The sequence below is a fragment of the Bos javanicus genome, chromosome 18, assembly GCF_032452875.1.
Source record: "Bos javanicus breed banteng chromosome 18, ARS-OSU_banteng_1.0, whole genome shotgun sequence".
Classification (NCBI taxonomy): domain Eukaryota; kingdom Metazoa; phylum Chordata; class Mammalia; order Artiodactyla; family Bovidae; genus Bos; species Bos javanicus.
Window position 1 is genome coordinate 48,770,786 of NC_083885.1, and position 24,901 is coordinate 48,795,686.

The following is a 24,901-nucleotide window of genomic DNA, read 5'->3' on the forward strand; positions in this document are numbered from 1 at the left end:
GGCGGGGCGCTTACTATTTAGCCGACTCTGATTGGATGAGTCCGGGGGCAGTGTTGGGGAATTCCCAGCAGGGCGGAAGCATCAGAATTCCAGGCAGAGCCCAGCGACTGGCGGGCAGCAGCTGGGGTCCCCTGAGGCTTTGGGGGCTATGGCCGGGGTCGCGTGTTTGGGGAAAGCTGCGGACGCCGATGAATGGTGCGACAGCGGCCTGGGCTCTCTGGGTCCGGACGCGGCGGCCCCCGGAGGACCTGGGCTAGGCGCGGAGCTGGGCCCGGGGCTGTCGTGGGCGCCCCTCGTTTTCGGCTACGTCACTGAGGATGGCGACACGTGAGTGAACCTTAGCCTGCCCCACCGAGCCTTAGGATCCCACATCTGATTCCCTGTTAGTCCCTGATACTGATTTTCCAACCTCTTAATCCTAAATCTGTCTTCTAATGCTTACTCTGACCTCTAACCCCCAAGTCTAACCCTTGATAAAATCAGTTTCCAAACTAGTTTTTATCATAACCCCGTCCTTTCTGAAACTCTGGTCCTCAGAGTTTCACATCCATTGATTGATTCCACATTCAAAGCTCAATTTGAGCTTCCTGACCCCAGTCCTGAGACCTATCTTAAAACTATAGGTCACAGGCTCCTTCTGACATCTCACCTCCAAATATGATCTTTGATCCCTAGCTCCTAATTTAGGAGCTTTAAATTTTGATTTCCAAAATTAACATTTGGCTTTTGACTCTAAGGTCCCACTTTCTGAGCACTGATCTTCAAATCCTACACTGAAAGAGAAAATGTAAACTCTGTGACAGCAAGGATTCATCTGTTAAACAAGTATTTATCTAGCACCTACAACGTTTCAGGCCAAGTTGTAGATGCTGGTGATAAGGCAGTGAAGAAAGCACAACAACTTATGCCTTGTGGAGCTTACATTCTAGTGTGGGAGTCTATAAATGGAAGGGCAGACAGACTGACAGAAAGGAAGAAAGGAACGGTGGGAGGAACAAAAAAGAAAGAGAAGGAAAGAAAGAAACAGAAAGCCGTATAGACACAAAGTAAGAAAGAGAGAGAAGGAAAGAGAGAAGAAACAGAAAAATGAAAGAAAAAAAATGGTTTGTCAGAAGACAGTAATTTCCTTGGTGAAAAATAAAGCAGGAAAGAATGAGACAAGTAGATTATCTGGGGAGAACATTCCAGGTAGAAGGAACAATGTCATAAAGACCTAATTGAGGGAATGTACCTGGGGTTTTTGTCTGTTGTGTTTACTGTTATAGCCCCAGTGACAGAACAGTGCCTGACCCATAGGAGGCACTCAAGAAACACCGATCTTCTCAAAGAACCAGCTGTGGTTTCATTTATTTTCTCTCTCTCTTTTTGCTTTCTGTTGTGTTTATCTCAGTTTTGACTTTCGTTATTTACTTTCTTCTGCTTACTTTGAGTTTATTTTTGTTCTTTTTCCAGTCTCTTAAGGTGAAAGCTGAGGTCATTGATTTGAGGCCTTCCTATTTTTCTAATATAGGTTTCATGTAAATTTCCCAAAGTAGTGCTTTAGCTGTATCTCATCAATTCTAATGTGCTGTGCTTTCATTTCCACTTAATTCAGGATAGTTTCTAATTTCTCCTTTGATTTCTTCTTTGGGCGGTAGATTATTTAGGAGTATGTTATTTAGTTTCCAGATATTCCAAATACCTTCCTTTTATTGGTTTTTAGTTAAATTCTATTGTGCGTGCAGTTAAAAAGAATGTCCGTTATCTTGTCGTTCAGTGTAGTTCTTCAGATGTCAGTTAGAGGTTGTGTGGGTTTCTTTTCTAAAACTTTTATTTATTTATTTTTGGCTGTGCTGCGTCTTTCTTGCTGCCCACGGACTTTCTCTAGTTCCGGTGAGCCGGGGCTCCTCTAGTTGCCGTGCGAGGGCTTCTCATTTTGGTGGCTTCTCTGGTTGCGGAGCAGTGTCTCTAGGGCACAGGCGCAGTAGTTACTGTGCATTGGCTTAGTTTCCCCGAGGCATGTGGGGTCTTCCCGGATTAAACATTGAGCCTGTGTTCCCTTGGCAGGTGGATTCTTGGGCACTAGACCACCAGTACGTCCTGTGCTGGTTTCTTTGGTTCTTCTCTTTTTCAAGTCTACTATATCCTTGCCGGTAATTTCTGTCTATTTGATCTCAGTTATTGAGAGTGGGATATTGAAATCTTCAATAATAATTGTGGATTTCCTTGTTGTTTTATCAGGTTTTCCTTCATGTGATTGGATGCTCTGTTATAAGGGGTGCAGATGTTTTTGGTTTATTGTGTCCTCTTCCTGAACTGACCTCTTTATCATTGTGAAATAATCTTCACTATCCCGGGTAATATTCCTTGCTCTGAAATCTACTCTCATTTTAAAAAACTCCTACTTTCTTTTGACTGACAGGCGTTAGCATGGTATATCTTTTTCCATCTTTTTATTCTTAACCTACTTTTAAATTTATTTGAAAAGCTGTTACTTTTAGGCATCATATAGTTAGGTTTTTCTTTTTTTTTCTTTTTTTAATGTTTATTTTTAATTTATTTGGCTGCATTGGCTCCTAGTTGCAGCATGTGGGATCTTCTTCCCTGACCAGGGATCGAACCCTGGCCCTCTGCGTTGGAAGTGCAACGTCTTAACCACTGAACCATCAGGGAAGACCCTAGGTTTTGCTTTTTCATCCAGTCTGACAGCTTCTCCCTTTTTGAACATTTGTGTTTATTTAGCTGTTTATTTTTGGCTGCACTTGGTCTTGGTTGCTGCGCACAGGCTTCGTCTAGTTGTGGCGAGTGGCGTCTGCTCTCAGCTGTGCTGTGCAGGCTTCGCACAGTGCTGGTCTCTCTTGTTGGGGAGCACGGGCTCTAGAGCACACGGGCAGCTGTGGCATATGGCATTAGTTGCCCCACAGCACGTGGAATCTTCCCAGACCAGGGATCAAACCCATGCCCCCTGACTGCCAGTGCGTTGGCAGGTGGATTCTTAACCACTAGACCACCAGGGAAGTCCAGTGTCTACCTTTCAATTGGAGTGTTTAGACTATTTGTATTTAATTAATTATTGATATGGTTACATCTGTCATCTCGTTATTAGTTTTCTGCTTATCTCTCCTTTGTTTACCTTTTTTTTCTGCCTTTTGGAATGAGCAAATTTTGTTCCATTGCATTTCTTTTTTCAGCTTGTTACCTTTTACTCATTATTTTTTATTTTAGTGGTTGCTGTGAAAGATAGTTTGGCAAACTGGTCTCCAGGCAAAATCCCGCCAGCTGTCAGCTTTTGTATGGCTGTGAGCTAAGAATGGTTTTTTACCTTTTTAACCGGTTGGAGAAAAGTCAAAAGAAGAACGTTTCATGGCAAGTGAAAATTACATGAAATCCAAATTTTAGACTCCCTAAAGTAAGTTCTGTTAGAATCCAGCCGTGCCGCCCATTCATTTATCAATACATATCAATGGCTGCTTTTGTATCCTAATAGCACAGCTGAATAGTAATAGACAGACCATAGCATCCACTAAGCCTGAATTATTTATCTGGCCCTTTACAGAAAATGTTTGCTGACTCCTGCTTTAGGGCTTATAGTGGCCCGTGGGCTTAGTACACGCTCCCCAACCAGGGATCGAACCTGCGTCCCCTGCATTGTGCGGCAGATTCTTAACCACTGGACCACCAGGGAAGTACCCACTTTAGCTTTATTATGTGCCACCTTTACGTGCTGTTATGCTCCTTCTCATGACATAAAAGAACCTTAGAATTGTGTGTTTCCATTTGTCTCTTCCTGGCCTTTAGTGTGTTGCTGTCATAGACTTCCTTTATCCGTGTATTCTAAACTTCAGACGTTGTTATTTTTGCTTAAACACTCATTTCTTTTTAAGACCTATCAAAAGATAGAAGATTTACATATTGAGAAAGAAAAAATCTTATGTACTTATCCATATAGTGACTGTTTTCAGTGTTCTTTACTCTTTGGTTTTCCATGTTTTTGTTTGATGTCATCTTCCTTTTTGCTTACAAGTGTCCTTGGACGTTTCTAGTGATGTGGGTCGGGTGGTGATGAGTTCCGCTAACTTCTGTGTAGTTGAAAGCATGTAATTTTGTCTCCGTCTTTGAAAAATATTTTGGCTGAGTTAAAGAATTCTAGGTTGACAGCCTGTCTTTGAGTACTTTAAAGAAGTGGCTCCGCTGTGTTCTCTTGCATTATTTCCTTTGTGAAATCTGCTGTCATGCTTATTTTTATTCTTCTGTACTTAAGGTATCTTTTCCTCTGGCTGCTTTGAAGGTATTTGTCTTTATTGTTGGTTTCGAACAGAGTTTCCATGTTGGGCCCTGGTGTGTGTGTGTGTGTGTGTGTGTTAAGTTGCTCTCGCTGTATCCGCCTCTTTGCAACCCTATGGACTGTAGCCCACCAGGCTCCTCTGTCCATGGGATTCTCCAGGCAAGAACACTGGAGTGGGGTGCCATGCCCTCCTCCAGGGGATCTTCTGACCCAGGGATCAAACTTGTGTCTTCTGCGACTCCTGCATTGGCAGGCAGATTCTTTACCGCTGAGCCACTGGGGAAGCTCCATGCTTCCTTCAGTTACAGGTATATTGGGCTGCTTATGTACAGATATATCCCATGGCTCACTGATGTTCTTTCCATTTTTAAATATTTCTCTTTGTTTTTTTGTTTCATTCTGGACAGTTGCTATTGTGAACTCTTGAAGTTTGCTAATCTATTTTCTGCAACATGTAACCTGTTGTTAATGCCATCCAGCATATTTTTCGTTTTAGGTGCTGTAGTGTTTTTTGTTATTTTTAAAAATATTTATTTATTTGCCTGCACCAGGTCTTAGTTGCAGCGTGTGGGATCTAGCTCCCTGATCAGCGATCGAACCCGAGCCCCCTGCATGGGGAGCACGGAGTCTTAGCCGCTGGACCACCAGGGAAGTCCCTGTGTCTGATCTTTTTCTTCGATTTGAGACGGGCATGAAACCTGGTCCATGTTACTTCTTCTTGGGAGGGAGTAGAAGTCCTACTTAGTAAACATTGGAGACTTCCCTGGTGGTCCAGTGGTTAAGACTCCGTGCTTCCACTGCAGGGGGCGAGGATTCCATCTCTGGTTAGGGACCTAAGATCCCACATGCCGCACAGTGCAGCCAAAAACAAAAAATGAAATAAAACACCAAAGAAACCAAAAATACCAAACCAAACCAAAGCAAAACAAAAAAACACATTGATTAAATAAATTTGCTGAATTAACTCTGACCTGACCCTTCCAGATTCCTGACAGCTGGTTCTAGAGCTGTGGGTCATCATGCTTCACACAGTGGGCCCTCCACGTTTGTTGAAGGAATGAATGCAAGAGTGCTTGTCCTCATAAGAAGGAAAACAAACAAACAACCCCTCCACCCACCAAAAACACAAAACCCAGTTCAGTTCAGTTCAGTTGTTCAGTCGTGTCCAACTCTTTGCTACCCTATGAATCACAGCACGCCAGGCCTCCCTGTCCATCACCAACTCCCGGAGCCTACTAAACTCATGTCCATAGAGTCTGTGATGCCATCCAGCCATCTCATCCTCTTGTCCCCTTCTCCTCCTGCCCGCAATCCCTCCCAGCATCAGGGTCTTTTCCAGTAAGTCAACTCTTCGCATGAGGTGGCCAAAGTATTGGAGTTTCAGCTTTAGCATCAGTCCTTCCAGTGAACACCCAGGACTGATCTCCTTTAGGATGGACTGGTTGGACCTCCTTGTAGTCCAAGGGACTCTCAAGAGTGTTCTCCAACACCACAGTTCAAAAGCATCAATTCTTCGGCACTCAGCTTTCTTCATAGTCCAACACTCACATTCATACATGACCACTGGAAAAACCAAAGCTTGACTAGATGGACCTTTGTTGGCAAAGTAATGTCTCTGCTTTTGAATATGCTATCTAGGTTGGTCATAACTTTCCTTCCAAGGAGTAAACATCTTTTAATTTCCTGGCTGCAATCACCATCTGCAGTGATTTTGGAGCCCCGCAAAATGAAGTCTGACATTGTTTCCACTGTTTCCCCATCTATTTCCCATGAAGTGATGGGACCAGATGCCATGATCTTTGTTTTCTGAATGTTGAGCTTTAAGCCAACTTTTTCACTGTCCTCTTTCACTTTCATCAAGAGGCTTTTTAGTTCCTCTTCACTTTCTACCATAAGGGTGGTGTCATCTGCATATCTGAGGTTATTGATATTTCTCCCGGCAATCTTGATTCCAGCTTGTGTTTCTTCCACTCCAGTGTTTCTCATGATGTACTCTGTGTATAAGTTAAATAAGCAGGGTGACAATATACAGCCTTGACGTACTCCTTTTCCTGTTTGGAACCAGTCTGTTGTTCCATGTCCAGTTCTAACTGTTGCTTCCTGACCTGCATACAGGTTTCTCAAGAGGCAGGTCAGGTGGTCTGGTATTCCCATCTCTTTCAGAATTTTCCACAGTTTATTGTGATCCACACAAAGGCTTTGGCATAGTCAATAAAGCAGAAGTAGATGTTTTTCTGGAACTCTCTTGCTTTTTCCATGGTCCAGCGGATGTTGGCAATTTGATCTCTGGTTCCTCTGCCTTTTCTAAAACCAGCTTGAACATCTGGAAGTTCACGGTTCACATATTGCTGAAGCCTAGCTTGGAGAATTTTGAGCATTACTTTACTAGCATGTGAGATGAGTGCAATTGTGCAGTAGTTTGAGCATGCTTTGGCATTGCCTTTCTTTGGGATTGGAATGAAAACTGACCTTTTCCAGTCTTGTGGCCACTGCTGAGTTTTCCAAATTTGCTGGCATATTGAGTGCAGCACTTTCACAGCATCATCTTTCAGGACTTGAAATGGCTCAACTGGAATTCCATCACCTCCGCTAGCTTTGTTCGTAGTGATGCTTTCTAAGGCCCACTTGACTTCACATTCCAGGATATCTGGCTCTAGGTGAGTGATCACACCATCGTGATTATCTGAGTCATGAAGCTCTTTTTTGTACAGTTCTTCTGTGTATTCTTGCCACTTCTTTTTAATATCTTCTGCTTCTGTTAGGTCCATACCATTTCTGTCCTTTATCGAGCCCATCTTTGCATGAAATGTTCCCTTGGTATCTCTAATATTCTTGAAGAGATCTCTAGTTTTTCCCATATTATTGTTTTCCTCTATTTCTTTGCATTGATCGCTGAGGAAGGCTTTCTTATCTCTCCTTGCTATTCTTTGGAACTCTGCATTTGGATGCTTATATCTTTTCTTTTCTCCTTTGCTTTTCGCTTCTCTTCATTTCACAGCTATTTGTAAGGCCTCCTCAGACAGCCATTTTGCTTTTTTGCATTTCTTTTCCATGGGGATGGTCTTGATCCCTGTCTCCTGTATAATGTCATGAACTTCCATCCATAGTTCATTAGGCATTCTGTCTATCAGATCTAGTCCCTTAAATCTATTTCTCCCTTCCACTGTATAATCATAAGGGATTTGATTTAGGTCATACCTGAATGGTCTAGTGGTTTTCCCTACTTTCTTCAATTTAAGTCTGAATTTGGTAATAAGGAGTTCATGATCTGAGCCACAGTCAGCTCCTGGTCTTGTTTTTGTTGACTGTATAGAGCTTCTCCATCTTTGGCTGCAAAGAATATAATCAGTCTGATTTTGGTGTTGACCATTTGCTGATGTCTATGTGTAGAGTCTTCTCTTGTGTTGTTGGAAGAGGGTGTTTGCTATGACCAGTGCGTTTTCTTGGCAAAACTCTTATTAGTCTTTGCCCTGCTTCATTCCGTATTCCAAGGCCAAATGTGCCTGTTACTCCAGGTGTTTCTTGACTTCCTACTTATGCATTCCAGTCCCCTACAATGAAAAAGACATCTTTTTTGGGTGTTAGTTCTAAAAGGTCTTGTAGGTCTTCATAGAACCGTTCAACTTCAGCTTCTTCAGCGTTACTGGTTGGAGCATAGGCTTGGATTACCGTGTTATTGAATGGTTTACCTTGGAAATGAAAGCAAGCAAACCATAAAAAGAATACTTGACCTCTGCCTTCTGACCCTGGTCCTTGTCCTCAGGGCACTGCACTTGGCGGTGATTCATCAGCATGAGCCCTTCCTGGACTTCCTTCTAGGCTTTGCAGCTGGTACCGAGTACCTGGACCTGCAGAATGACTTGGGCCAGGTGAGCCGCCTGTGGACAGCGTAGGGCTTGGGGGCCAGGATTCTCAGTATGGCCCCTCATCCCTGCCTTCTGCTCCTGCAGACGGCCCTGCACCTGGCCGCCATCCTGGAGGAGGCGTCCGCGGTAGAGAAGTTGTATGCAGCAGGCTCCAGTTTGCTGGTGGCGGAGCGTGGAGGCCACACGGCGCTGCACCTGGCCTGCCGCGTGGGGGCCCACACCTGCGCTCGCGTGCTGCTCCAGCCTCGCCCCCAGCGCCCCAGGGGAGCCCCCAAAACCTACCTCGCTCAGGGCTCTGACCATACCCCTGACACCGACCACACCCCTATTGCCCTGTACTCTGAACCTGATGTGGAGAAAGAAGAGGATGAGAGTGAAGAGGACTGGAAACTGCAGCTGGAGGCTGAAGACTATGAGGGTGAGGGTCCCCAGTCACCATGAAGGGCCCAGGCTCCCAAGAAGAGCGAGGGCAGCTGGGTTCAGCTGGCTCTGGGCTCAGCTCTCCTGATGCAGAGCTTGGCTGCTTGGGAAATAATCCCAGTAATAATAATACTACTCAAGGGACCCAGGCATCAGGACCAAGGACGCCTGCTCAGCCCCAGGTTATTGAGAACCACAGGCCCCAGCCCACGTGGGACAAGGGAACTCAAAGGCAAGGCCCTCTGAAACTCTGGCGACTCAGGTTCCCAGAGGCTGATATCGGGGTTCAGGGACAGCTGTCTTCAGCCAGACCTCATGGGAAAATAGATTCAGCCGTCTTCAGCCAGACCTCATGGGAAAATAGATTCTGTCTACCCAGGGCCCTCGCATCAGAGTCTTAGCTACCCCGTCTCTAAGCCCAACTATTTAATACTTGGCACCAGACCCCCACCACAGGTGGAAGGTGAGGACCCAGGGTTCAGGGACCACCTCACCCCCCAAGGACATGGACCCAGGAATTTGGGGACCTGATTCTTTGTGAAGTAAGACCAAAGACTCAGGTCCCCTGTCCGAAGCCCCTGGGCTCTTCACCCCTAGCCTCCAGACAACCTCACAACCCAGGCATTGGCACTGCCAGCAAGTTCCAGATCACCTGAGACTTAGGGATTTGGGATACAGGGCCTCTTTGATATACCCAGGAATGCAGAAGTCAGACCCAAACTCCATCAACCTCAGGTCACCAAACCTTCCCTGAAGATAGTGGCATTGGGGGCCCAGTCCCCACCCCTCCATCATCTGACGTCGGTCACTCTGTCCCTAGGTCACACCCCACTCCACGTGGCTGTCATCCACAAAGACGCAGAGATGGTCCGACTGCTCCAGGAGGCAGGAGCCGACCTCAACAAACCCGTGAGCTGCCCTACGGAGAAGATGTGGCAGGGTGGGAGGTCGTCCCCGCGTGGGGCAGGGCCCCAGTGACCTCTCTGCTGCACCCCTCAGGAGCCCACCTGTGGCCGGAGCCCCCTGCACTTGGCTGTGGAGGCCCAAGCAGCTGACGTACTGGAGCTTCTCCTGAAGGCCGGTGCGGACCCCGCCGTCCGCATGTATGGTGGCCGCACCCCACTCGGCAGTGCCATGCTCCGGCCCAACGCCATCCTCGCCCGCCTCCTCCGTGCTCATGGAGCCCCAGAGCCCGAGGACGAGGACAAGCCTGGCCCCTGCAGCAGCAGCAGCAGCAGCAGCAGCGACAGCGAGAGCGGGGATGAGGGCGTGAGTCAGGAGAGAGCGGGCAGCCCAGCTGGGGGGCCAGGGTAAAAGCGGGCAGGTGGAAGGGGGAGAGGAGACATTGTGCAGCTCACTGAGACCCGCTGATGTTGGGGCTGCTCTGATTAGAGAGCTCAGGCAGCCATGCAGGCAGTATCAGGGGAGACCTGGACAGGGGTGGTGGGGAGAGCTCAGGCACCAGCCGGTGAGAAGTGAAGGCAGTGGCAGAGGCAGAACTCAAGCGGAGAGAGAGATAAGACCTCGGTCGTAGTGGTTGGTAAACATAGGCAGCAGAGGATGGCTGCAGGAGATTTTTTTTCGGGGAGCAAGAGCGGGAGAACGCAGGCTGTGGGAAGGTGACCTTGGGCAGCAGTGATTCGAACACTGGCAGCAGTGGGGAACGACCTCAGCCAGTGGTGAAGGGGCTTCCTTGGAGAGCCCAGTCAGCGAGACATGACTGTGGGCAGGGGTTGTCGCTGACTGGCAGGGGTTGAGGAATTTGGGTAAAGGGAGAGGGAAGTGGGGCAGAGGGGGAGACCCTCCTGCAGCGGCTGAAGGACTGGCGAGGCCGCGGGCCGGGAGAACACAGGTGACCTTGGAAGAGGTGGTGAGAGAACTAGGATGTGGGATTTAGACTTAGGAGCGGGGACCTCGGGCTTCAACGCAGCACCCGGTTCCCACGGTGGGTGGGGGAACTTGGGCAGTGGGCAAGGTGGCAGCTGCCTGAGCCCCTCTGCCTGGCCCCTCTGCCCCCAGGATGAATACGATGACATCGTAGTCCACAGTGGCCGGAGCCCCAACCAGCTACCTCCCACCCCAGCGTCAAAACCGCTCCCTGACGACCCCATCTGACTTAACTGTTAATAGTTTCCAATTTAATAAAATGTCAGTTCCGACAACCAGTGACTAGATCAGCAGTCGCCTTCCCAGGCCTCCAGGTGGTTCCTGAGCCCCTGTCCCTCTAAAATCAAGTGCGATGCCATCAGCCTTGGTTTTCTCTGTGCTTTATTCACTCAGGGTCGGGGGTTGGAACGGGTTAGGGCATCTGGGCTGTGTCCTGAGTCAGGCGGAGCCCAGCCCCTCCACCCAGCTCAGACTTGGCCCCTCAGGCCTGGTTTCAAGGCACACCCTTCTCCCCACTCCTGCTGGTTGGGGAGCAGGGTGGGGTGATAGGTTGGGGGTCAGCGGTACTAAGCTGTATAGGGTGTGTGGGAGGAGGAGGACGTGAGGTCAGGGGTCAGCCCCCCCTCCTGAGCTCCTCTCGCAGCATCTCCGTCGCCTTCTTCAGCTCATCGCTCATGTGCTCCAGCCGCTCCACATCGTGCCCCTGGCGGCAACAGAAACGGGGTCTCAGCACCCACCTTCAAAGGCAGGCCACCTCAGTGGTTGTCCACAAATGTGGGCCAGGTCAGTTCACACAGTGGCAACCACAGCGGTCTCCTTGGTCATCGTGGACTACAATGGTGACCCCGCTGGTTGACCCTGGAAGAGTCACGTGGGCTAACATGGCCAGCGGTGAGGCCCACGGTGTCTGCCATAGCCAGTGCGGCGGACGGAGGACTAGCACAGGCGCTCACCTTGGATGCCATGACCCATCTGTGAGGTGAGGGCCATTTCTGTCACTGCTGTTGATCGTGGTGACAGCTCTACTCTCCACGACCCACCAGTGGTGTCCGCCTATGGCCCAGTGAACTGGGCACAGCTGCTACTTTTCATGGGGCCAACACACTGGTCACAGACCAGCAATGGTAGCTAACTCTGGCGCTTCTGGGCAATAAGGGTGGCTTCTTGGTTGCTGTATGGGGAGTAGGCATGGAAGCCCTCCTGGTCAGGTGAAGGCCCCGCTTAGGTGTTGCTACCTACTCCTTGTGTCAGCCTATTCATGGTGGATGTTGCTGTTGGTGACTACTTGGAAGGATGTCCACTGACATCTGGTCTACCCTGCTCCCCCATTGCCGCCTCCACTCACCTGCCTGTCTGAAGCCTCTTCCTTCTCCTCCTGCTGGGGCTTGGCTTCTGGCTGGCGGGAGTGGTGGCGGTCCTCACGTCTCTCTCCGCCCGCCTCGACCCCCTGCCACAGGCTGCGGCCCTCGCCCAGCACCTGCACTCCCTTCTCCTCTGCCTCGAACTGGGCCGTCTCCTCATCGCTGGCCTGCTCTGCCACCTGCTTCTGGGGGCCCCTGCCGCCCTCCAGACGCTTCTTCCACAGGCCCTCCAAGGTCTCCACGGGCCCCCTCTTCTTTTCTTCCTCTTTCTCCTCTTCGTGGTCCTGGTGGAGCCGGCTGTGGAGCTGCTCACGGACAGCCTGTTCCCGCACCTCAGACTTGTGGGTCCTTTCTGCTGCCTCCTCCTCCTCTTCCTCGTCCCTCACCTCCTGACTAGACCTCATCTTCCCAGCCTCTGGCTTTTTAAAATCCCCAAGCAGTAGGCCATTATCTTCAGTGGACCGACAGCCATAGGGCTCTGTCTCACACATTTCTGATGGAAAGAGGGGATGTTCTTTGTGCAGCTAATCAGGAGACAGACCTAGAGGAGTTCCGGGGGGTGGGGTGCCCGAGGTCCCCCAGGTGACAGCCCACACCTGGGAGAAGAGGGTCAGTACCGGGAGACACTCTGCCCCCATCCTGTACCCTTGCAGGGAGCCCCAAGGGTGAGGCTGTGGGCCAGGCTTCTTCAGTCTGGACATGCTTAACGGTGCCATGCCAGTCCAGACAGTGGCTCTGGGATGAGAAGGGGATGCCACTGCCTCGAGGCAGCCCTGGGCAGACCCCTGGTGGGGCGGGGGCTCCTAAGAGGAACTGGAGCTTGAGCCCCCCTTACCTCTGTGGAGGAGAGCCAGGCAGGGGCCTCGCCTCACCTGGCCCAGCGTCAGCACTTCTGTGACCACCTCTGCCAGACAGAGCGTCAGCTGGGGGTGAAGGATGAAGGGTCAGAGGGGAGATTGAGGGCAATGCAGATGGGGAGAATGAGAACGTAGGAGGGTTGGAAGGGAGATGGAGATGGTGGAGGGGGCTGGGGTCCCAGGGAGATGAGGTGGGGTGAAAGGCCACAGTCCTTACCTCCTCCTTGGAGGGTCTGGGTGCCAGGGGAGCTGCAGTGGCTGTGGGGGAAGGAGGTGGGTGCTGGGCTCGGACCCTGGGCACTGTCCCTGGTGCTGATTCCAGTTCCAAGGTCGTCCCGGTACCCACAAGTCCACTCCCCCAGCCACCTGCCAGGGGCACTGGCTCTACTTGGAAGCTCAGTCAGGAAAGCTCTAGTCTGGCCCCACTGGGTGCACTGTCCCCATTCCTGGTCACCTGAGTCCCTGCTCCCCCAGCTGGCTGCTGAGTTTGCCCTGATCTCTGGCACTCACCAGCCCCCAGCAGCAGCGCCAGCAGAGCAGGCAGCAACAGCAAGAGCAGCATGGTGGACCCTTGGCGCTGCATGGTTGGGCGTCCAGACCAGGGTCCTTGGCGCTGTGTGGCCGGGGTGGCAGCTCCTTATAACCCGCACCTGCTCTCCCCCGTTGAGTAGCCCCCACAGGGGAGGAAGTGATGTCACCGCCTCCCCCTCGCCGCCTGAGGCAGGGCAACAGCTGTGGGGCGGAGAGAGACCTGTCTGAGACCCTCAATTATTCATGGGGGCCCACTGCCCTGCACCCTCCTCTCCAGCTTCCAGCCCCTGAATGCCTGCTTGGAAGGTGAGGGCTTCTCTTCCCACATAAACAGGGTCTGACTGGGGCTTCCCTGGTGGCTCAGACAGTAAAGAATCTGCCTGCAATGCAGGAGACCCGGGTTCAATCCCTGGGTCAGGAAGATCCCCTGGAGAAGGGAATGGCTACTCACTTCAGTATTCTTGCCTGGAGAATCCCATGGACAGAAGCTGGCTATAGCCCACAGGGTCACATAGAAGTGGACATGTTAGCATGAGCTTAAGGCCCCGCTGGGAGGTTACAGACCATCCTCAGGCAATGCCTTGCCTTCTGGAAAGCAGGTCTCATAAACCTACTTCCTCAGAGTTGTAACTGGGCCCCACCTGAGTTGCAGCTCCTCTGCTACCAGCAGTGCAGCCCTGGGACAACTGCTTCATCCAACCTGTTAACTCACTTGTGAAACGGGGCTGGTGACAACCTATTCCACAGCTGATGGGGAAGATTAAAGTGATGCACATACATATTAGCTTGGGCAGTGCCTGGCATGGAGAACTACACGGGCCCGGGCTCCTTCATCCCAGTAATTTTTCTTGGACACACACTATATGTCCAGTCCTCTTCTAGACACTGGGGCTACAACAGAGAATGAGGCTACGGGCAAACCTCCCTGGCCTCTTGGAGTGGACATTTGAGAGGGGAAGACAGACAACACTCAAGGAAGGAGGAGGGACTTCCATGGTGGTCCAGCGGTTAAGAATCCGTCTTGCAATGCAGGGGACACGGGTTTGACCCCTGGTCGGGGAACTAAGTCTCTTTCCCCGGGGCCAACCAAGCCTTCGAGGCAACTTCTGAAGTCCACCTGGGCTACAACTGGGGAATCCGCGCACCACGATGAAAGATCCTGCGTGCTGGAAGTAAGATCAACGCTGCAACTAAGACCAGAGGCTGCCGAATTAAAAAAAAATCTGCCTTCTAATGTTCCAATGCAAGGGGTGTGGGTTTGATTACTGATCAGGGAACTAAGATCCCACACGCCATGGGGCAACTGAGCCCTTGTGCTCTGGAGCCTGCGTACCACACCTAGGCAGAAGCCTCCGCACTGCAACCAAGATCCGACACAGTCAAAAAATATTAAAAAAAAAAAAGGGGGGGGGCAAGGAGGAAATGGCTGTGGCACATCACAGGAGCATGGCAGCTACAGCCTGGGGTTTTTGGCCAGGCTAGTCAGGGGAGCCCTCTCTGAGGAGGTGACGTTTGGGCTAAGACCTGAAGGATAAAATGCAGGCAATCTCACAAGATTTAGGGGGAAGAACAGCTAGGATAGGAAAGAGTCGAGCAAGTGCCTGAGTTGGGATTGAGTCTGAGCGAACAGGCAGGCAGGTTGGAGGGCTGGCCAGAGCACAACAGGGAAGAGGCCGTCAGAAAGGAAGGAGGGAGGCAGTTCCCGGGGGCCCCGGTGACAACTTGTCCTTCCCTCCCAGGGAGATGGAGCCACTGGAGGGCTCTGAGCAGGGAGGCACATGACCTGATGCAGTTGCCCACAGGGTCCCTCTGGCTTTGCGTGGGGGGGCAGAAAGCAAGAAGAGGCTGCTACGATACAGGACAGCGGACGAGACAGCAAAGGCAGGATTTGGGAATTTTTTTTTTTTTTAAGATTTACTTATTTTTGGCTGCACTGCGTCTTCATTGCTGCATACAGGCTTCCTTTGGTTGTAGAGAGTACAGGTTCTTGGGCTCCAGAGCTTGGGCTCAGTAGCGGTGGAGTACAGCCTTAGTTGTTCCATGGCATGTGGGATCTTCCATGAACTTGTGTCCTCTGCATTGGCAAGTGGATTCTTAACCACCGGGCAACCAGAGACCCCCTGGAAATATTTTGGAGGAGGAGCTGCCAGGGTTTGCTGAAGGATGGGATGTGGATGTGAGAATAGCCTAGGATGACTTGAAGTGCTGCAGTTGGAGGAGCTGCGAAAGCAGTTCCAGGTATGGAGATGGGGGCTCCAAGGGGAGGAGTGGGTTCTGGCTTCACCGAGTTCAGGCTGCTTCCCGCCCCACCTGGGGCTGGGGACCGAGGCGGAAGGTTGGGTGTGAGGTACCACTTATCCCAGGGTCAGGGGAGAGGCCTCAGCATCCTCTTGGTTCCCTCAGTGACCCCCAAGCTACCCTCTACATGCTCCAGGGGGTGCTGGACACTTCTGGCATGGTCCCTGCAGCCACAGACCCCTGGATGGTTCAGCACCTCTGAGAAACTGGCCAGCATCCTGGCAAGTCGGCCAGGCCACCTCCCTCACTCACAGACCCACACAAGCCTTTGTTCTGACCATTTATTAGGGAACCTTCTCTTAATCACTGAGGGTGGGAAGAAGGAAGGAGGCATGGAGGCCTCCTCTCCCTCTCCTCTGCCCTCCCCCAGACCTCCAAGTCCCCTTGGAGGAACCACTGCTTCTCACTGCAGGCTGGGACCCCCAATGACAACAGGGTCTCTGACTGATCCCCAGGAACCCTGGAGTCCAGAGGCCCAGGTGGGGAGTGGACATGAAGAAGGTAGATGTCGGGACAGACTCAGGACACCAGGTCCCAGGGGCCCAGGGACCCCTAAGCTCCAGGAAGTGGTGACAACCCTACTGGCCAACAAGGATGAGTCCTCAGCTCGAGGCAGGCTGGCCCGGGAGCCTGGGCTTCTGGGGCTGGTTGGGGCCGATGTACTGGAGAGGCACGTGGGTGGGGGTGGTGATCCGATCGGTGCCGAGGTAGGGCTGGAGGGCAGGGGGCACGAGCACTGAGCCGTCCTGGGGAGAGAGCAGGCCTCAGGCGGCTGCCCAGCCGGCCTTCCAGCCTCCGGCCCCCGCCTCCCACCATGGGATCCTCCCGCCGCCCCCGCCCCTCACCTTCTGCTGATAGCTCTCCAGGAGGGCGATGAGGAGACGAGGGACAGCACAGCCCGTGGCATTCACCTGAGAGGAGGGGACGCTCAGATCCAGGCTCCAGTGGGCCCAGGGGAGGGGGCTGCAGTGGTGGGTCTCCGGCTTGGGGGTGCAGGGCAGGGCGGGCAAGGGTGTGGGCTCACCGTGTGTGCGAACTGCAGCTCCCCGGCCTCGGTCTGGAACATGATGTGTAAACGGCGGCTCTGGAAGTCCGTGCAGTTGGAAGCACTGGTGACCTGGGCGTGGGGGTTGGGGTGGGCTGAGACGATGGGCTGTGGGGAGCAGTGAGGGGGGGTCCTCTTTCCCACCCTGAGGGCCCCGCTGGACAGGGGGCTCACCTCACCGAACCGGCCTCGCCCTGGCATCCAGGCCTCAATGTCGAACTTGCGGTAGGCGGGCAGGCCCAGCTCCTGTGTGGGCATGTCCAGGACTCTGCAGCCCCGGAGAAAGACAGGGCAAAGGGCAGTGGGTGAGAGGTGGGGGGGTGGGGTGCAGTGGGAGGTGATGGAAGGGTAGGAAGCCCCAAAAGAGGGAAACGGAAGTAATAAAGAGATGACGGTGGCAAAGGGGACGAGATGGCCAAGACACCGGGCTGTTTGTTCACCAGGGCTCTTCTTCCTTCTATAGATAGCAACAGCACCCCCAGACTTCTGTAATGGGTCACTCAGAAAAAAGTCCACCCTCCTCAGCCTCTCCTGAAAATGTGTGACTGACAGGGTGAGCGAGGCGGTGGGGCTCACGCCGTCCGGTCACCCCCTTAGAGGGAAGGGGTGTGCCCTCTCCCCAACCTCCCCTTCCCACTGGAAGGTAAAAAGCCGTCCTGGGGCTTCCCTGGTGGCTCAGTGGTTAAGAATCCACCTGCCAATGCAGGGAACACGGCTTCGATCTCTGATCCAGGAAGATCTCACATGCTGTGGAGCAGCAGAGCACACGCGCCGCAACTACTGAGCCTGCGCTCTGGAGCCCGGGAGCTGCTACCACTGAACCCTCGCATTTCAACTATGGAAGCCTGAGCTTCCAGAGCCCATGCTCCACGAGAGAAGTCACTGCAAGGAGAAGCCCGCACACGGCCACTGGACAGCAGCTCCCGCTCGCTGCGACTGGAGAAAAGCCCGCACAGCAGTGAAGAGCCAGCACCGCCAATAACAACAATAAGTAAACAAAACAGTATCTTAAAAAGCCATCTTGGACTAGGCAGATGAGACAGCACGCTAGGGTCGGGGAGTCACAGGAGGGAAGGGAGCTTGTCTTGACACTGGACTTGATAGATAGACATCCTATATACAATCCTAACACGGGCAAAAGGGGGCAGGGGAGAAAAGGCGGTGAGGGTTTTCAAGATGGGGGAGCACCCAGCCAGCCTTTCCCTCCTCCCCAACCCCTCACCCTCTGTCCCTGACCCCAGACCCCACCATCCATCTCAGCCCCTGGCCCCTCCCCGCACCGGAAGTGCAAGCCCAGCTCTGTCAAGATCTCCATCTGAAGGGACAGGAACTCCTCCAGCAGCTCTGAGCTCTGCTCCAGCCCGGGGCCTGTCACCCCAAACATCTCCACCTGGGGCAGGGCGAGGGGCACAGGAGTCAGGAGGCACTAGGCTGTTGGGGTGTCCCCGCCACAGTCCTAGCTATGCCAACCTTGGTGAAGTGGTGTACTCGATACAGCCCCCACGGCTCCTTCCCCGTGTCTGTTTCCGCCCGGTAGCAGGTACTGGAACAAACCATCCTGGCGGGGGGTGGGGTGGGTAAGTGGGGTCAGGGAGAGGACAGGGGATGTCACAGGTGGGGACAAGTTCTACAGGAACAAGGCATCACCTGATTGGCAGGTCCCTGAAGGCCACGGAGTGGTCCATGAAGTAGCCTGGGAGGAGAAGGGGACAGAAGGGGTCAGCCAGGGCCACCATCCATCCATCCACAGGAAACCTTTGTGGGAATTAGAAAAGGTGTCCCTTCTGGCAGACACAACCTCATGTCAGGACATGTGGCTGAACAACCTACACAACTGTACGCATAGGCCCTGGGCGTGCAGCCATCACCCCTGGGATGCTCCTGGCTGCCCCCTTTCCCTCCCGCGCCGAGGACCTGAGGGGCTCTCGCCCTGCTCTGGCCCCCAGGTGCGCTCTCACCTGCAAGTCCTACCTCCGCTGTCCCGGCCAGGTTGAGGTCTTCAAAGCGGGAGGGGTCGATGTTGTAAATTTGGGATGGTTTGGCATTTGGTGTCATCCCACAGCCTTCCTGGGGAGGAGGCCAGAGGACAGGTAACCTCAGGGGGCCCCATTCTGTCATCATATCCCCTGCTCCTCCCCTGGAAGGAAGGGAAGCACCCTGCATGCATGTGCGTGCTCAGTCACTCAGCCATGCTGACTCCTTTGACCCCATGGACTGCCGCCCGCCAGGCTCCTCTGTCCACGGAATTTTCCAGGCAAGAAGACTGGAGGGAGTTGCCATTTCCTCCTCCAGGGGATTATCCTGACCCAGGGATCAAACCCACAGCTCCTGCATTGGCAGGCGGATTCTTTACCACTGAGCCGCCTGGGAAGCCCCAGATTCACCCTGAGTTCCCTATTATGACACAACCCCTTCAACCCAACCCCAGGGCAGTTTCTTCAGTGGAGACAGGCTGGTCTTGCTGCCTGGGGCCCCCATAACATGGCCTGACACATGGCTGGGCATGGGGAACGGAGTCCTCACTTACAAACACAACTCCTCGGAGAAGGTCTGGCACCGTCATGGGGGTGAAGCCCTGGGAAGGGGTAGGGAAGGGGTGAGGAGCACAGCCAGGACCCCCACCAGACCCCAAGCTCAGGCCTGAAGAACGGACACTGCAGAGGGGACTAACAGCTCCCCCGTGTCACTCTGAAGCCCATTCCACTGGAGAGGACACTGAGGCAGGCCCGAGCAGTGGGCATGGAGCTGGCCCTGGGGTGCTGGGGCCCTGTCACTGGGGCCTCCCGATGTCCTCACTCAGGTTACCATACAGGGCAGTGGAGGTGTAGTTCTCCGTACAGATGTGACTGTGTCCCCAACCAGTGAACACCCTCTGTGACTCCCAGTGCCCTCAGGACAGTCCGGGTCCCTCACTGTGACCAGCGTCCCATTGGTCACTGCATGACCAGCCCTCAGCCCTTGCCGACCCCCCCAGTTTCAGCAGACACTGTTCTTTCCCCAACACTCGCTGTCCACTGCAGGCAGGCAGTGAGGGCCAATGGTGACAGGTGCGGGCTCTCGGGCGAGCCCCACACGTGAGCCAGAGGTCCTGGACAGTTCCTCCCTCTCCAGGCCTCAATTTCTCCATCTCTAAAGGGGACAGTAACAGCACGCTCCTCTTAACGCTGCCCTAAGAATGAAGTATGCCAATGATACACATAAGCTCTGAAAACAGTGACTGGAGTAGAGGCACCCCCTCCTCTCCACCTTGAGCCTTTGGAGCTCAGCGTCGATGCCACCCCCTCCAGGCAGCCCTCCCATCCTGGCCCATACCCGGTGGATGAGCTTGTTGAGTGTGAAGTTGACCAGGCCGTGCTGCAGGAGGGCCCCAGCCCCGCGCAGGTAATAGGAGCGGTGGCCAGACACATGGGACAGGCGCCTGGGAGACAGATGGGCAGACAGGTGGGGGCCTGTAGGCCAGGGCTGGTGGGGCAAGAAGGGGGACTCTAGCACCCCGGGGCAGAGGCCCAGCTGCCAGGCGGGAGGCCGGTCATCAAACATTCATGCCGGGCGAGGCCCTGGTGGTTCCACATCCCATGCTGAGCCCAGTGAAGTGGAGCCGGCAGCCAGCTGCTGGGGTGGGGGGTTGCTGAATGGCAGGGTCTGGGAGGGGGGGCTCACTTCTGACGGATGATGTCGAGTTTCTCGGCTATTTCCAGGTGGCCCCGGGGTTGGAAGGAGAAAGCTGTATATGGATGAAAAGCAATGGGGTAAGAGGAGAAGAGACAGGGAACAGGGGATAGAGAGAAAGAGGATTAGAGAGACAGTGGGGGGAGAGGGAGGGAGAGAAAAGGAGAGAGAGGGGAGAAGAAAGAGCCAGACACACACACACACACAGGAACACACACACACGAGACAGTGTGAGAAAGCCCAGGGCTCTACAGGCTCCGGCCACAGTCCCAGACCCCAGGAGCCCCCGCCCTCAGCCTGGGGTCCCCCAGCCCGGGCTATGGCCTACCTGGCTTGTCTCCAACCACATGGAGCACGCGGGCCTGGCTTTCGTCCCCGACAGGCTGTGGGAAACAATGGGTGTCAGAGGGAAGGTGGCGCCGGACAGGGCCCTGGCCTCCCCTGCCGCCCGGCGAGGTGCTCACCACGTCTGGGTGGGTCTGGTTGGGCAGCCTCAGCGCCCGCAGGTAGAACTGCTCTTCGAGTTGGGCCTCCTTGGGGTAGAGGAGTGTGAGCTGCTTCCGGATCTCCCGGCCACGTGCCCGCAGACTCTGATATTGGGGGTCCTGGGAACGGGACACGTGGGGTCAGCCCAGGAGAGGGTGGGGTCCTGGCTAGGATAACCTCTGTGGTGGACTTTGTTGCTTCTTCTTCAGGCTCAACATCCTGAATTTCCTTTCAGGAACCTCCCCTCACCACCTCGTGGCACGTCCACAAGGACATGCCTCTGGCTTGGCCTACTAGAACATTCCATTGCTTGGCCAAAGTGATTGGCTTAAAGACAGGCACGTGATCCAAGACAAACTCATGACAATCAGCCCCAGGGCTTTGTCTGGAAGTATCAAGAAAATGGTCCTCTTTGCACCAGACCTTGTCTTCCGTGCCCTCAAGGGGAGAAAGCTGAACCAAATATGGAGGAGCCAGGAGCTGGATCCAGCTGTACCTGAAGCCAGGATTTTTATGAATCAACACAGCCTGTTGTTATTTTTCTTACTCTTACTTGAGTTACGTTTTCCATCACATACAATGGAGACTGTATGACTGATAATGGTTATCTGTGCTGCCCACCCCCGATCAGGGACAGGATATCAACTCTCTGTAGTACCTGCTGCACTTGACTGTTGTCCTGGTTTACCTGGTAGAAAAGAGATGAGGAGGTGATTAGAGTGATGGAGTTGGGGATGAGGGGGAGGGGAAAGAGGGGTGAAAGGGCAGGGCTAGGGGATCTGAATTCCTTGCTCTGCCAGTGCCTGGCTGGACCCTCCTCCACCCTGTACCTCAGTTTCTCTATTAGTAAAACTGGGAGGAGGCAAGATAACATAACAGCAATCACACCCTGTAGCTCAGTTTAGTGCTGCCTCATGTCTAGCCATGGGCAGAGGACTCTCAGATGATCCTTTTTCTTCATAACCCCCACTATGAGGTTCGTATCAATGTGATTCCCATTTTGTTGATGAGAAAACTGAGACTCGGAATGGTAAAGTCTATGAGCATGCATATGGAGGCCTGACACCAATGGTCTTTGATGCTCGGAAACTTCTGTGTTCCTGAGCACCAGGGAATGCAGCAGAACTGGGTCTGAAAGTTGGGTGCCAACCAGAGTGTGCTCTTGGGCAAATCTCTTCCCCTCTCCAAGCCTTGGTATCCTGGTCTGTGAAATGGGCTGAGGGCAGGAGCTCCCCAGTCAGGCTGTTGCATGGTGTCCCCCAGATGAGCTAGGGACTTCCCTGGTGGTCCAGTGGTTAAGAATCAGCCCCAGGGATGCCTGGGCCCTGGACGGTTGTGGTGTGAGATGATGAATGTCCATATCCTTCAAACTCCTGAAACTGGGTTTCCCGTTACCTGTAGCCAGAGGCATCTTGCTGCCAGCCCCACACCTGCTCAGGACCCCGTGCTCACCACCAGGGCCCGCACTGCCTCTGTCACAGCCTCCTTCTCCTCCTCCAGGCTCCGGATCTGTTCCCGCAGCTGCCTCAGCTCCTGCCATGTCGAGATCTGGGATAAAATATACATAGAATTTTGCACATTAACTGTTTTTTAAGTGTACATTTCAGTGGCATTAAATACATTTATATTGTGCTAGCATCACAACTACCCATCTCCGGAACCACTGAACCTTCCCAAACTGAAACTGTACCCATTAGACATTCCTGCACCTGCCAACTACCATTCTATATTCCGTCTCTGTGGATTTGACTGAGACAAATCCAGAAGCCTCACAGAACTGGAATCACACAGTGCTTGCCCTTTTGCGACTGGCTTACTTCACCTAGCATAACGAATTTAAGATAAATCCATTTTGCAGTATGGGCTTCCCAGGTGGCTCAGTGCTAAAGAATCCACCTGCCAATGCAGGAGACACAGGGGTCGGGAAGATCCCCTGGAGGAGGAAATGGCAACCCACTCTAGTGTTCTTGCTGGAAAATCTCATGGACGGAGGAGGCTGGCAGGCTACAGTCCATGGAGTTGCAAAGAGGCAGACATGACTGATCAGCTGAGCACTCACATTGTAGCATGTGTCGGAATTTCCTTCCTTTTTAAGGCTGAATGTTATTCCATTGCAAGTATTTACCACATTTTCTTACAAGATTCTTTTTGATGTGGACCATTTTTAAAGTCTTTATTGTACTGGTCACAGTATTGCTTCTGTTTCACGTTTTGGTTTTTGGCCTCAGTGCTCGTGGGGTCTTAGGTTCCTGGCCAGGGATCAAACCTGCATCCCCTGCTTTGAACCATGAAGTCTTAACCATTGGATTACCAGGCAAGTCCCTACCACATTTTCTCTATCCATTCATTGATTAGTGGACACTTGGATTACTTCCACCTTTTGGCCACTGTGAATAATGCTGCTATAAACACGAACATACAGGTAGGTATCTGTTTGAGTCCCTGCTTTTCTTTTTTTTGGGGGGGGGTATGTACTCAGAAGTGGGATTGCTGGATTACATAGTAATTCTATGTTTAATTTTTTGAGGAACTGCCATATGTTTGTTTCTTTTTAAATTAGCTTCTCTGAGCCTTAGTTTCCCCTCTGTTAAAATTGTGGATATAATGGCACCCATCTCATAGGGTTGCTGTGAAACTTAAAGGAGACTCATCTGCATAAAGCACTTTTACTAGATTGGATGTATGGGTTGGGGGGGGGGGCGGTCCAAGAGGGGGCTGGGAGGATTTGGGGTCCCCATCACCCCCAGCATTTCAACAGAGTCTAGAAATATGGCAATTCCAGTCCTAGTTCACCAGCATGTAGTATTATGTATGTGCTGGCTTTATTAGTAGTAGCACAGTATGAATGTGTGTGTTAGTTGCTTAGTCGTGTCCAACTCTTTGCGATGCTATGGACTGTAGCCCACCAGGCTCTTCTGCCCTTCTCCAGGGAATCTTCCCGACCTAGGGATCAAGCCTGGGTCTCCTGCATTACAGGCAGATTCTTTACCGTCTGAACCACCAGGGAAGCCCAGTAGTATGATTATTAATATTCACTGCCTTATTCTCAACATCAGGTACAGAACATACGCACTCCCTAAATATGTTCAAAAACACATTCGTTCATAAAATAACACTACTTAACTGCCTGATCGGAGAAGGCAATGGCACTCCACTCCAGTAGTCTTGCCTGGAAAATCCCATGGACGGAGAAGCCTGGTAGGCTGCAGTCCATGGGGTCGCTAAGAGTCGGACACGACTGAGCGACTTCACTTTCACTTTCATGCATTGGAGAAGGAAATGGCAACTCACTCGAGTGCTCTTGCCTGGAGAATCCCAGGGACGGGGGAGCCTGGTGGGCTGACGTCTATGGGGTCACACAGAGTCGGACACGACTGAAGCGACTTACCAGTAGCAGCAGCAACTGCCTGATACTTGTGGGGTAAGTGCATAACTCTTCCTCTCACTCCCCAAAGGCAAGGGTCTCCCCTTACCCACTGATTCATATCTCTGTTCCCCGTTTTCCTTTGTGGCTTTACCATAAGCCTGGCAAAAGGTCTGAGCACAAAGGACGCGGGAAGACAGTGAGCTCCCAGCACGCTTTATGGACTAGGAGCATGATGGCTATATGGACAGTAGGGCCTTAGCACTCCGTGGTATCTGACACGTACCTAGGTGCCAGGCACAACACATTGGCTAAACTGGGAAGGAATTAAAATTCTTGCGATCAGAACGCCCCCTGCGGGACAGTATCTTGTAAGCCCATTTCGTCCGTAAAGCGAACAGCCAATAGGCAAAGCGGACCGGCCCCGCGGTGGTTGGGCCGCGCAAGCGCACTCACGATGCCGGGCAGATCCTTAGACCGCAACTCCCCCTTGCGGAGATCCAGCGCGCGCGCGGCATCTTCCGGGTATGCGCACAGTGATTCCATATCCAGCAGAGGGAGCGCGCTGTAGCCCTCACGCGCGTGTTCGTACAGGAGGTTCCGGTCCTGTCTCTCCGTAGCGAAACTTCTCTTGAAGCTCTGGTTACAGACACAGCCTCCTCGAAGCCGCAGGCCCCGACCAGCTACTAGAGGACCCAAGCGCCGCACTATGGACGCAGCCATCTTGGAAGGCGGACAAGGAGTCACGCACCCCCTCGTCCCGCCCACTACTCATTTAGACCAATTACAAAGCTGCTGTTCTGCTCGAGACTAGCCAATCAGACCCTGGGAGGGGTGAAGCCCTTCTATGCCT

General features: G+C 52.8%; 3 protein-coding genes and 1 non-coding gene across 5 annotated transcripts; 1 reads left to right on the plus strand and 3 right to left on the minus strand.

Moving 5' to 3' along the window:
• The first annotated feature begins 14 nt into the window (after positions 1–14).
• On the plus strand, positions 15–10,712 carry NFKBIB (NFKB inhibitor beta). Its single transcript, XM_061388208.1, has 6 exons — positions 15–327; positions 8,028–8,133; positions 8,215–8,548; positions 9,371–9,459; positions 9,550–9,819; positions 10,570–10,712. Exons 1-6 carry the CDS (start codon positions 149–151, stop codon positions 10,663–10,665), a joined length of 1,074 nt encoding a protein of 357 aa, XP_061244192.1. The 5' UTR covers positions 15–148; the 3' UTR covers positions 10,666–10,712.
• On the minus strand, positions 2,580–2,652 carry TRNAG-UCC (transfer RNA glycine (anticodon UCC)). Its single transcript has one exon. It is a non-coding gene; the product is annotated as a tRNA-Gly (tRNA).
• Positions 10,713–10,801: 89 nt separating the features above from the next.
• On the minus strand, positions 10,802–15,184 carry CCER2 (coiled-coil glutamate rich protein 2). 2 transcript variants are annotated; one of them, XM_061388214.1, is made up of 6 exons: positions 15,105–15,184; positions 13,166–13,387; positions 12,873–12,913; positions 12,634–12,721; positions 11,783–12,291; positions 10,802–11,140 (listed from the first exon to the last, which is right to left on the minus strand). In XM_061388214.1, the coding sequence occupies exons 2-6, from the start codon at positions 13,236–13,238 to the stop codon at positions 11,051–11,053; spliced, it is 801 nt and encodes a 266-aa protein (XP_061244198.1). In that variant the 5' UTR covers positions 13,239–13,387; positions 15,105–15,184; the 3' UTR covers positions 10,802–11,050. The 2 variants fall into 2 exon arrangements, with proteins under 2 accessions (XP_061244198.1, XP_061244197.1); XM_061388213.1 differs by having other exon boundaries at positions 13,166–15,178.
• A 567-nt stretch (positions 15,185–15,751) lies between these two features.
• Positions 15,752–24,866, minus strand: SARS2 (seryl-tRNA synthetase 2, mitochondrial). The gene is made up of 16 exons (XM_061388205.1): positions 24,505–24,866; positions 22,137–22,232; positions 21,343–21,372; positions 20,663–20,803; positions 20,527–20,581; positions 20,190–20,253; positions 19,842–19,947; positions 19,057–19,104; positions 18,488–18,596; positions 18,177–18,222; positions 18,000–18,087; positions 17,810–17,919; positions 16,704–16,797; positions 16,509–16,601; positions 16,330–16,395; positions 15,752–16,230 (listed from the first exon to the last, which is right to left on the minus strand). Exons 1-16 carry the CDS (start codon positions 24,769–24,771, stop codon positions 16,087–16,089), a joined length of 1,557 nt encoding a protein of 518 aa, XP_061244189.1. The 5' UTR covers positions 24,772–24,866; the 3' UTR covers positions 15,752–16,086.
• Positions 24,867–24,901: the final 35 nt, after the last annotated feature.

What these genes read in the sequence shown, in the direction of transcription:
- NFKBIB (XM_061388208.1), top strand. Translation starts at nt 149, where the DNA reads ATGGCCGGGGTCGCGTGTTTGGGGAAAGCTGCGGACGCCGATGAATGG. An exon ending in GAGCCGACCTCAACAAACCC is followed by an intron (nt 9,460 to 9,549) that starts GTGAGCTGCCCT and finishes TGCACCCCTCAG; the next exon opens with GAGCCCACCTGTGGCCGGAG. An exon ending in GCGAGAGCGGGGATGAGGGC is followed by an intron (nt 9,820 to 10,569) that starts GTGAGTCAGGAG and finishes CTCTGCCCCCAG; the next exon opens with GATGAATACGATGACATCGT.
- CCER2 (XM_061388214.1), bottom strand. Translation starts at nt 13,238, where the DNA reads ATGCAGCGCCAAGGGTCCACCATGCTGCTCTTGCTGTTGCTGCCTGCT. An exon ending in GGCGCTGCTGCTGGGGGCTG is followed by an intron (nt 12,914 to 13,165) that starts GTGAGTGCCAGA and finishes CTTCCCCCACAG; the next exon opens with CCACTGCAGCTCCCCTGGCA. An exon ending in AAGAGGCTTCAGACAGGCAG is followed by an intron (nt 11,141 to 11,782) that starts GTGAGTGGAGGC and finishes TGTTGCCGCCAG; the next exon opens with GGGCACGATGTGGAGCGGCT.
- SARS2 (XM_061388205.1), bottom strand. Translation starts at nt 24,771, where the DNA reads ATGGCTGCGTCCATAGTGCGGCGCTTGGGTCCTCTAGTAGCTGGTCGG. An exon ending in ACCAGACCCACCCAGACGTG is followed by an intron (nt 20,582 to 20,662) that starts GTGAGCACCTCG and finishes TGTTTCCCACAG; the next exon opens with CCTGTCGGGGACGAAAGCCA. An exon ending in TTCTCCGAGGAGTTGTGTTT is followed by an intron (nt 18,597 to 19,056) that starts GTAAGTGAGGAC and finishes CCTCCTCCCCAG; the next exon opens with GAAGGCTGTGGGATGACACC.